The sequence below is a fragment of the Zootermopsis nevadensis genome, unplaced genomic scaffold (genome assembly GCF_977971745.1).
Source record: "Zootermopsis nevadensis isolate Lab colony 2312 unplaced genomic scaffold, Znev_1.0 Znev_ptg000011l, whole genome shotgun sequence".
NCBI lineage: Eukaryota > Metazoa > Arthropoda > Insecta > Blattodea > Termopsidae > Zootermopsis > Zootermopsis nevadensis.
This window is the reverse complement of record NW_028259143.1, coordinates 17968444-17980938: the sequence shown is the minus strand read 5'-3', so window position 1 is coordinate 17980938 and position 12495 is coordinate 17968444. Positions and strand designations below refer to the sequence as shown.

Genomic DNA, 12495 nt, shown 5'->3' with positions numbered 1-12495 from the left:
CCCCGTCTACAATCCTTGGTCTGATCGTCATCCTCTCTCCTAGGCCCAAATATTCTGCTCACTACCCCGTTCTCAAACATCGCCCGTCCATGTTGTATCCGTGGGATGTGAAATCAATACAAAACAACCGATAGACCTGTATATTGTAGATTGCGTCATAAACGCAGATTATAAAGCCGTCAATTGTTCGGTCATTCGCGCTGTTATTATTTGTATAAGCCAAAGTGAGCGTGTTCGTTCAGCGGAGCGCTCAAATCTAAGCCGGGATTCTGAGGCATTTCGCAATCAAATGCCAGAATAGCATCTTCAGATAGGCCGTATTCGTCTCGTTCAAAATCCATCTTAGCACTTCATTCGACGCTGTATTACCTCTCCATCATGCGTTCACTTTACGCACAGTGTATAAGACAGCGCACATACAGAAACGCGTCGCTTGGAAGTTTCGTGGGACAAACTCGTGATCCGGACAGAAATTAGTAATTTTTAATTGGTGTAATCGCGTTATGAGCTTTCGCGGCATTTCTAAAAGTCCCCATCTCGTTGACAGCCGCATTCTCACGCAGCTTGCAGCACTTCAATTAGGGTTTCTGGCACAGTGGAATCATAACTCCGATATTAGTCATCCTGTTAACTTCATATTTCGTGATGGTGGCCTGCGGGGTAGGCAAACACTGCATCAGCTGACCTGGAGATACTCTAACTTTAAAGGCTTCTTCTAATCGAACAAGAAATTTGTAAATAATTCCACGTAGCAGAATTGTTATTGAGAAGCTAACAGTCGCGTATCCGGTCAGAAAATTTACCACCTTTCATGGTACCCAAAGGTTCAGTGCTTGTTCCTAACCTCAACCAAATGGATTTAGCCCACTCCCCCCACCCTGTTTCTTCGATGACCATTTTGGAAGATGATATACTCCGACACACCCGCAAGCATTAGGTGAACGGTGGCCTTCAAATTATAAAGTTCCTCTTCACGCAAATTCTCTCGTCCCCAATTACTTTCTACATTTTTGAGTCGAACATACGAAATATCTCTCCTTTCCTTGACACGATAAAGTTTCAGAATCATACAAAACAAGAGGTAAAATTTTTGTTCTCAATATAATGGGAATTAACAAATGGTCTCCATACATGGAAACTTAATTAACGAAAATGTTGGCCTGTAGGTAACAAGTATAAAATGTATGCCAGCTAAGTAAACTCTTCGCCCTGATGATGGAAGCAGTAAGGACCTCTGAAACGTCGGTAAACTTCTGCCTACATGGCGCAACAACCCAGAAGACAGCCGTTTATATTTTATAGTCCTCCAGTTTTAGTGGTCTGCCAGCGAGCATGGTAAAAACAGACGGGGTCACACACACGCACGCACGCACGCACGCACAAGTGTAACTACCCGAGAACTAAGCCTATACATATATACGAGGCGCGTCCACAAAGTAAGTTTCCCACTCGTCCCACAGCTAGCAAACCTTATATTGCGCGAAGCTACTTTGCGTGCGTCATAGAGCAATGACGTAGCATGGCGCATGCACTAACGGCACCTCCCGCGTTCTCACATTAGCATCGTTGCAGCTGTTGAAGATGGAGGTTCTTATTCCAGCTCCCGCCGACTGTGAAGTGCGGTCAGTGATAACGCTAGGCCGCACACGGCTCGACGGACAGCAAGTCTCCTGCAGGAGTTCAGCTGGGAGGTGTTTAATCATTCACCCTACAGCCCGGACCTCGCTCCCAGTGATTTCCATCTTTTCCTACACCTCAAGAAATTCCTGTCCTGTCCGGTGAGAATGACAGAGAGGCGGAGATGGTTGTCACACAGTGGTTCCAATCCCAGGCGGCAGACTTCTACGACACAGGTATTCAAAAGTTGGTCCCACGGTATGACCAATGTCTCAATTCCGGTGGCGAATATGTTGAAAAATAGCTGGACACTTGCTGTATCTGTTGCAATAAATATTTCCATGAAATTGTGTTTTGTTTCTGTAAACGGCCCAGGGAAACTTACTTTGAGGACGAGCCTCGTATATCGAGCGAGACGGGCGTAATATTTGTTATCTACTTCGCCTACTCGTAATAGCCGATCAGCGAATGCATTTCACCAAATAGGGAGAATGAGACGGATTGGTGACATGTAGCACGCACGGTTCAGACGGAACTTGCGTAAAAGTTGAAAAAACTGTAGGATATAAAAGTACTTGACTGACCATTTGTATTCTGTAATTCGCAAGGAAAATGGTACAGCCTCATATTGTAGCTACACAGCCGAGACCTTGGCCTCCGCTGTACTTCATCTCAGTGTAGTTCTTGTGTTCAAATTAGATCGTGAATTAATTTGATGCCATATCACTGACGAAACCTGTAGAATTTTTTTTTAAAAAAAGTTTCTAATTGTCCTTGAGAATATCGTCTACTTTTTGTTCACTTTCCAGATTTATTATTCATGAAAGAGTCGGATCATATCGTACGTAGGTCATTCGTCACACCTCCTTGCTCTCAGCCAGCCGGTGGGGATTTCACATGTGAAACGTGTCTTTATGCAAAGTTGAAGTAAATTGACCAATAGAAATGTCGAGAGATAGGAATTGCGCGGGTTGCGTTCCAAGTTCAAGGCTTGCTCAGAGGCCACTGATGCTTCCTACGATCCAGATGTTCATCATAAATCGAACCTCAGAAATATATTTGACGAAATTTTGGTGTCTTTCGCCCAAGATGTGAAAGCAATTTCGTGAAATGTTTAAAGACACTTAGAATCTTGAATCTGTGCTGAATCTGCAAGCTTTAGTCTTAATTTCGGCTTTTAGCAAAATCTGCGTGAAGAGTTTTATCAAAGATGCGGTTTACTGCGTAGCCAGTGTCTTTCTGAGAAGCTGATGGTGTGTTAGCTGGCCGAGAACTTCCCCGCCATTTGCGTAACTCCAAAGGGCATTAGGATGTTGGCAAGAATCCACCACTGGACCATATCCTGTGTCCGTCGAGTCCATTGAGTACCTTCTCACTATTTCTTCATGAATAATTTATTAATGTTATCTTTTCATCTATGATTTACTTCATTCAACTATTACGACTAAAATGTTGTATGAATTTCTCAGGTAACTTTTACAAAATTCTGGTGCGATGTGCACAATTGTCGTGGGCTTTTTCAACTCCAGATTTCACGAGTTGACATTTCTGAAGGCGTACGGTTTTAAATTATGGCGTCGAAGTAGGTTTGAGACTGTACCATTAAACAGAATAGAGTTCGAAGATTTCCGTCTTCTGGGTTGTTGCACTGTGTAGTCTGGTTGATGTTAACCAACGTTTCAGAGGTCATACTGCCTCCGTCATCAGGGCGATGACTACACAGCGCAACAACCCAGAAGACAGAAATCTTCATACTCTGATGACGGAGGCAGTATGACCTCTGAAACGTTGGTTAACATCGACCAGACTACACAGCGCAACAACCCAGAAGACGGAAATCTTCATACTCTGATGACGGAGGCAGTATGACCTCTGAAACGTTGGTTAACATCGACCAGACTACACGGCGCAACAACCCAGAAGACAGAAATCTTCATACTCATCGCCCTGATGACGGAGGCAGTATGACCTCTGAAACGTTGGTTAACATCGACCAGACTACACGACGCAACAACCCAGAAGACAGAAATCTTCATACTCATCGCCCTGATGACGGAGGCAGTATGACCTCTGAAACGTTGGTTAACATCGACCAGACTACACGGCGCAACAACCCAGAAGACAGAAATCTTCATACTCATCGCCCTGATGACGGAGGCAGTATGACCTCTGAAACGTTGGTTAACATCGACCAGAATACACAGCGCAACAACCCAGAAGACAGAAATCTTCATACTCTGATGACGGAGGCAGTATGACCTCTGAAACGTTGGTTAACATCGACCAGACTACACAGCGCAATAACCCAGAAGACAGAAATCTTCATACTCACCGCTGTGAGAACCTCAAGTCTTACAGAATAGAGTTCGCTTTAAAATACAAAGGCGCGTTTAACTATACCTCTTAAAATTTCACGAAGGTACTTTGCAATGACGATGATCGGACGTTTGTAACGAATGAATTAGTTTAATGAGACTGTTGCCATGACGACGGGTGCCTGTGTTGGTCGTCATCAGCGCATTGATTTCTCGTTCCTTGTTCGCGTAAGACGTATTTCCAAGTGCCCCTCGTGTGCAGTTGGAAGTGAAGAATATATTTCGGCAGAAGTTAATTCAGATTTGTGGAATGTGTGTGCCTGCACTGCATGTGACCCTTATTTACGAAAGCAAATAATCTCACAGAAGATGACAAATATTGTTATTTTTAGAAGACGCCGAATTAAAAGTGGCTCCTCTACAAGTTCTGAGTTTCACTTTCAAAAATATGGGAGCTTCAGTTTCAATAAAAGTTGAAGGTGGCGTACAGAACATTCAATTACGGAACACCGGTTGAAAAACACTGTACTCGAGCACATTAATAGCCGGCCACCATATTGTTTCGCTCGAGTGGTCACGCCGAGAGAGAAAACAGAGACTCTGTTTGGCCCAGTGACCACAGTCAACTATCTCACGCCTTTTGTGTGTTGGATTGAATCATTAACCCCCGGATATTGAAGATAGAGCTGACTTTTTATTTTGTTTAATTTCATGGTGTATGAGTTTTCGCATTGCTTCTGTGTGCTGCATTTGTTATTCCTGTCGGCTCTTCCCCACAAGACAGATACGGAAATCTTTCATATGTTTTCACTGTCCTACATTCATTTGCTTCAATCAGAATGGTTCTGTCATGGTTTATGTTGTCCGGAATGCCTACAGTATATTTAGAATATTAATATATTGTGCCATCCTTAAAACAGTTGTTAATAAAAGTAAGTGAACAGAATTTTAATCTTCGTATTAGGAAGAAAATAATACTTTTTTTCTCATAGAAATGTAGCGCACTGTTTTTTGATGACACGTGGAATAAATATATCGAAAATGCTACATTTCCTTCCGTGAAGAACTTCGATGTTTGATTCGGCTTTCATTAAATTCTCAAATACAGTTCTTTAAATTTTCTGTTAAGACCCGAAATTTATACACCATTTGGTAAAGTACCAGGAAGTCCCTGAGATGATGTACGATTTGGATGCAGCTGTCAGCAAAGCTCTACTCCTGACAATAATCTGGATGTACCTGTTTACCGTCAGTCGAGAAATGATACTCTACGTGTGTTCAGAGACTTGCAGTCCGACCGAAGGAATTCTTTCTATCTTTCGGGGATTACCTGGCTGTAAATTTGAATGTCAAAGTTGTATCTGAGTTCACATTTTTAAGTCATACGTGTCTCCTTGTGTAAAATACTGGCAAATGTATAGTAATTAATTTTCTAACTATGAACCATGTGCGCTAACCTAACCTTTTGTTTCAGGTCAATCCCGCTGAGAATCACATTGACATCAACGATGGCAGATGGGAACAGAAGGGCAGTAGTACCCTGCCTTCTCAGCTAGGAGCGTCTGCCTGTCTGACACCAGAAAGCGAGGCATCTGGGGACAGCGTGACCTTAGCAGCGGATGCTGCACATGGCTTAGGCGGTAACCCTTGCACGCGAAAATCCAGCAAAGCAAAAAGAGTGAAGAACTACCTGAAGAAATGCAAGAACGCGGCTCTCGGCAACTCTGGTGGTGGCCACGGCGAAGAACAGGAGCTCAGGACAGATTCAGCAGTTGAACGCGAAAGACCGGAGGCGCCTCGGGTTCGCGTCTCGAGGCGACGGAGCGGCAGTGGCAACAGGGACGTGTCTAGCACGTCGTGGTACGTTCCGACTGACCCGAAGCCGCCGCCCAACCTCGTGTCTGTTGTTGAAGTGTTACCACCAGGACACGCCGATGAACCAGCCTCTGACAATGCTAACAGCGCCGTCATAGAAACTGTGTCCGATTCAGTCTGTTCCGCGTCTCATCCAAGCCAAAATGACCCTGGTGATGTCTTAGATTCGCGAAATGAGGGTGGGACGATGGTCGTGACCTTGGAATCGCAAAATGAAAGTACTCCTTCCAGTTGTTTGGTGGAGGATGACCCCAAGTCATTGAATTTGCCTTCTCGTGACAACCAAATCGACGCAGTTCCAAATTCACATGAATCGTCAGAGGTGAGTAGTTACTACATTTACACAATTGTCTTATACATGCGTTCACTGATAAAGTTTAACGCATCGTTCACTTACCGGCTCCCGGCAGGAACTGCTATAACACATGTAAGTTGTAGCCAGCGTTCAACTTTAACAGTGAACGCACTCCCCAAACTGATGACAGCACACACTGGACAGTGTTTATTTATTTATTGTTATTCTCACTGCTTCGAAATTTATCACCTGAATGTAAAAAGTACGAAATCGGTTCTTTCGTGAGGACTTGTAGCTTGTTTCCCCCCACGTTTTATTAACCTATTTGATATGATACAGCAGTCGGAAACAAAGTTTACGTAACAACAAAACCCTTCACAACATGAGTTCAAGGCAGAGGATATTAATTAATCCTATAATGTGTTACGTGCTCATCCGACATTGCAACAAAACGCTATATAAAAGTCAGCATTATCTATCAGCGTTTTTCGTTAAGCTAAAATTTTGTATGTATTTTCTGTCTCGCCCCCTCTCTTGTCATTTGTCCAGTCAATAAAAGCCTAACCTTGTATGTGACTCGTGCAAATAGCCACTTCGTCCTTAAGAAAACTGTCTTGTGTGATGTTGCGTCGTGCAGTCTGGTAGACCGTTGGAACCTGAAATCTCAACTGATATTCGCCCTCTTACGTCTGAATGTTTCGTCAAGACTTTCTTTTCAGACACTAGCAAGACACGGCATTTGACACCTTCAGAAAACAGCTGGAATGATAACATTTATTGAAAAAATAATAAGCATTTCTACAATTTATTCTTATACTGTCTTCATTGTGACTCTAATTTCCATTTCTTCGCGAATAGTCAACTTTTTAAATATCATTGATTTACATGTATACGTTGTCACAGTTAAAATTCTGTTAAGTTTTATTGAAAACATCTGTTACCTGTCATGGCGCGCACACATTGGTCGGAAGAGTTGGTAAAATAATGAATACAGTGATACAAATTATTGAGAGAGAGTCGGATAAATTTCGGGACGTGCGTCGTGACATAATGAACATAAGTACCGCTCAGGTTTCTCGCTGACAATACCGGAATCCTGCAGAGAACTAGATCAGCCGATAAATAACTTTCAAACTCCGAATCAGGTACCAGAACCTTCTACGCTTCGTGCAAGTCTCGTATTTTGCGTGAGATGCCTCGAGCGGTGTGTACGAATGAAATATATGTGAGCTTGCATTAATAATGCCTTGACGTATGCAGGTTTAATTCTGTCTGACGTGGAAATCATTCCTGTTGCAACTTCTCTGTGCGGTCCGTGATGGTTTGATGGTTGACATGTTGTTTGCTCTGCGATTCCATCCACCCTGGATGACCCATTCATTTATCTCTTCGAATCTCTTGAGCACGCGTGATTTAATTAGTGGCTCACTGAACCGATGAATTTAGGGTGGAGTCAAGGCATGATCTGGATTGCCCCGTGGATCAGAAACATTCTTGAGAAGATGCTAGTAGCTTTGCTGATTTGTGGAACCCGAAGTTTCATCGGCTTGTTCACAAAAGCCCGCCATTGGTCCCTGTCGCGGACTACACCATCCAACCCTGTTTCTTTAACGTATATTTTAATATAATTCTGCTTATGCCTCCCCCCCCCCCCCCCAAGCGATGTCTTCGATTAATATTCTGAAAATTTAGTCTTGTATGCATTTCTTATGTTTGCTATAAATGCTACGTACTCCGCCCATCATCCTGATAATATTTGGTGGAGAGTAGACTACGACAAGTTTTTCATTTTAACATTTAATATTTGTGTAACATTTTTCGTCAGTATGTAGTAATTGTAGAATTTAAGCATAAATGTTCACGTTACTTTATAACAAATATTGTTCTTGGTTTAAAATGAAAAATACCAGGATAATAATTGTAATTCCTTTAAAATCATTACATTATACACGTGTTCATTATTTTCCGATGGATGTTTTGGGTGCCACTGTACTAGTTCATTAGAAGAAAGTTAAAATACAGCTGAATTAATTGTGTTCAAAATTCATGGCTAAATATATTGGCCACGTTCAAAATTGACAATACGTAATGCGGTCAAATGAAGGTTCGACCGTGGGTTTATTTTGGATCTACAAACTTCACAAAGGACTCAGAGAAGTATTTTCGTGGCATTTTGGTTTGATTGACGTAGCGTTCTCCTTTTTAGCCGGCAGAGCTTTGTAACTGCAGTCAATCGGGTCTCACGATAGCTGAAATTCAAAGCAACAGATCCAGATATCGCAAGTCACTTTCCCCGCACCCCACTGCCCCTGACAGACACAGCCGATCAGCGTTTATTGTAAAACTGGCCGGACGATACGGAGCCGTCCGTGACGATTCGAATCCCGGAAGAATTCCTCCTCGCCACAGATTTAGAATCCTGCATGCACTTTCACCTCTGGAACTCCGCTATCTTATATATTCTATCTGACTTTTATGTACGAGTACATGAAGAAACAGCATGATGTTTCTTCTCGTGCACTTCTATCGTTTTCTAATATGTGATAATAATGCAGATCTTTAAGCAGCGGCCTCCATACTATTAATTTCGTTCGGCACGACATTCGGATCAAATCGTGCAAGCTGCTGGAGTTGTTTGTTTCACCGTGAGCTAACTTTGCCTTCCATCGAAGATGGCTGTCTTCTGGGACCTCTGAAACGTTGCTAAACTTCTACCAGACTACACGCCGCTACAACCCAGAAGACAGCCATCCTCAGACTCACCGCCGCGAAAACATCAGATCCTTTGATTTCGCCATAAATGTTATAATCGAGATCTTTTCATAAATCGTACGTTATATCGGTCTAACCGGGGCGTTATGCTGACCACTCACCCCCATCTAGTGCCGAGGCCAAGAATGAGTAGGAGCTATACCGTCTCTCCTCCCAAGTGCTTACATGGCGCATAGTGGGACAGCTTTACTGTACTTATATCGGCCTAATTGAGAGTTTTATTAACCTAACCTAACCACATTGGACGGATTGTAGATGATGCAGTGATGAACGGAATGGAGCAGTCCTAGTCCGTTTCCAGTAGCTGATCGTCTCTCGGCTGGTTAATAAATTTCTCGCCCATCATGGAATTACCGTGTTCATAACAGCCCGCCGGCTTCTCGCTTTCATTCGGAAGCTGCAAATATGAAGGCATGGAATGCCTTCATATTTGTTTTACCAGAATTTGAATCGGTTTCCGTAGTCGTCCATTATAAAGCCGTGACTTCTAGTGAGTAAAGTCTTAGTTCATTTATCCATCGCTTGTAATACCCGAATTCCTGTGCCAAGTCGACAGAAGAAATCCGCGAAGTGGCTAGTAAAAGATACAACACTTCAAATCCAGCCCCGAGACTCGATCAGCGGGACCTTACAGCATGGCCGGGCATGGTGTTGCCATAACAACGCACGTAACCACCATGCTTGAAGGTCTGAAGGGGGAGAACGCTGGCAGCAACGGGCGTTCTTCACGGCCTCAAAAACTGTTATTAACAGATTTCGCCATTACTTCGTAATAAACATTATGTTCCTCATATATTTATTGCTTTCATGAGTTCCCTATGGGCAATTTAAACTATGGTTTATGCAGACGGGAGAAAATAAATGGAAAATTTTGTGGTCTCAATACACGTGACGACTTCATAAAAATTCAGTCCATTAATCGATTGCTGTACAGGCCGGTATCAGCGTTAACTTTTTTTTTCATTCGAACCCATCTTACTCAAATATGATCATTATACACGTTTTAATATTATCTTCACATCTGTTCCTAAGCCTTCTTAAGTTTACTGACTAAAATTTTGTATCAGTTTCTAATCTTACGCGTGCGCTCTAGAGATTCGTATCAACATTATATCCACGAAGACGTAACTCAAGTTCTTGTTCTTCGACTTAAAAAGCCTGTTCCATTAACTTTCAACCAATAATTAGCCTTACCATCTCCTTCTGCGTCAGTCTCTGTTTCTTTTGCCGGTGGGTTTATAGTCCAGTGCCAAGTTTGGTCATTTATTTTTATGAACTCTTTCTACCTTTTTATTTTATTCTTAATCAGGAATGTCTTTCGGTATATTTTGAGCTTTCAATCTTTTCCTCGTAGACCTACACGAATCTTTGGTCCGAATGTGTAAATCTCTGCAGTGGTCTCTAAAAATGCATCTTCGTTACTTTCAGACTTTGATTGTGTTTCTTACTCACAAACCGGATTAATGAAGCCGATTAAGAGAGAGAAGTCTTGACGGAGCTACTTTCTGCTTATATTGGTTATAGCTTCCGTGTTTCCGAATGTTGCCGGCTGCTGAATTCAGTAATAGGCCCGTCCCTACCGCGATATTTTATTATTTTCATTTCTGCTGATAATTTCTAATTATCAACGTAAGAGATTTGAGGTCTTCATGACGATGAAAATTAATACAATGCGACGACGTGGTTATTATCTGTATTGTTTGTTAGTTAGAGCATTGACCACCCAAGAAGCTGAACGTTACAGTTTTAAGACAAAGTTAAATTTGACGGATTTCTGCAGTCTTGGTGTAAGACTTGAGGTTTTCACAGCGGGGAGTATGAAGATTTCTGTCTTCTGGGTTGTTGCGCTGTGTAGTCTGGTCGATGTTAACCAACGTTTCAGAGGTCATACTGCCTCCGTCATCAGGGCGATTCATCGCCCTGATGACGGAGGCAGTATGACCTCTGAAACGTTGGTTAACATCGACCAGACTACACAGCGCAATAACCCAGAAGACGGATATCTTCAGTCTTGGTGTACTTTGACGTCCTCAATTGGCATCTTCTTGTGTTCATGGCTTGATTTTGGCCCCTTATACATCTTCGTTGTGCTGTAAATTCTTCATCTGTTCAGAAGGCACGTATTCGTTGGACGTTCTGTTAATCCTACAGCTGTGTCAGTTACATTTTTCATGTTACGTTTGTCAGGACCATTCTAGACGAATAATGTAACTCACCTCAGAAGGGCTTCATATTTGTGTATTTATACTTTTATAATAAAACTCCCCCATCCGTGCAATTTTGGGCTTACGTGACCACGAGCTTAGGCTAGAATCAAAACGTAAATGCTTTACGCTTCGTCGCATGTCTTTATAACACGATATCGTTTTCTTTTTAATTTTTAAGGAAGCTTAGTAACAAAACTAATATGACTGGTTGACTTTCAAACTGCAGGTAAACTAATGACTCAATTTCGTAACCCAAATTTCTAAAGATCGCTCAAAGATACGAAGGTATTATATATGAAACCTTCTTTCTCCCAATTAAATATCCAGGCTTTCATTTGCAACCGCTGAGGAGAGATATTTTTAAAATATGTTGGTTGTCATTAGTCTAATAACACAGTTGTAAATTGTCCTGCTGTTTTGGACGGAGCAGACAATGAGCGCGCTGTGTCCGCTTACACACATCACGAATTGCTTTAATTAAGTACATCAGTATCTTAGCAGTGCGGGTGGGAGTGGTGATGTTATCATAACACATAAAGCTCAACATGCGAAGTGAAAGTACGAATTTAAAAGAAATGAAAGGAAAAAAATGTGTAGACTATCGTTTTACGAGATAGTTTTTTTCACAAATAAGAACACACATGTTGTAAGTGGTACAGTGACACGCTATATGGGGTGATCCAAAACACTTGTAACACTCGAAGATGTCTGTCTTCTGGGTTGTAGCGCCGTGTAGGCTGGTTGAAGTTTGCCGACGTTTCAGAGGTGCTTGCTGCCTCCGACATGAGGGTTGAGAATGATTCGAAGGGCTTCGAATTTCTGAACGTAGTGAGGAATAGCCTCCCCTTGAGGTTTACGAAGTGAGATTTAAGGTTCTCACGAGGATGAAGGTCACTTATCTTCTGGGTTGCTTCGTATAACCTGGCATAAATTTACCGCAGCTGATGCAGGCAACCAACACCTCTGAAACGTCGGTAAACTTCTACGAGACTACACGTCACAGTAACCAAGAATTCAGCCATCTTCAGGGACAAAAAGTTGTCCCTGTCCTTAATAAGACTCTCCACCGTCGAGATAGACGAATTGTTGTTGCCTTTACTGTAAATAGAGAATGTCCCAGAAAGATGCATGCACACATTGAGTGAGTGAAATAGACATTTTAATAAACCAAACCATTTCGTACGTCAGCATTGGTACTTGGTGAATTGGCGAATGTAATGTGGGTGTTCAAAGAGACTCCCATACATGTCTTAAGACACGGGGATCAATAACAAGGTTAATATTCCATATTATAAAGAGTATACATCTTTTTGGGACAACCTGTAGAGTTCATGTAGTCAGTTTCACGCTCTGCCGTTTTATCCCCGGAGCTGGTCTGGGCGCGGTGGCGTAGAAGACGTGTCGGGAATCGAAC

At 42.4% G+C, this 12495-nt stretch overlaps 1 protein-coding gene across 3 annotated transcripts in view; it reads left to right on the top strand.

Moving 5' to 3' along the window:
- The window catches only part of LOC110831512 (puratrophin-1), a 370795-nt gene that overhangs the window by 81806 nt on the left and 276494 nt on the right, over positions 1-12495 (top strand). For all 3 annotated transcript variants that reach the window (XM_087347486.1, XM_087347487.1, XM_022067614.2), the window contains one exon: positions 5407-6129. In XM_087347486.1, coding sequence (XP_087203612.1) covers positions 5407-6129 — 723 coding nt within the window. The remainder of the gene's footprint in view (positions 1-5406; positions 6130-12495) is intronic.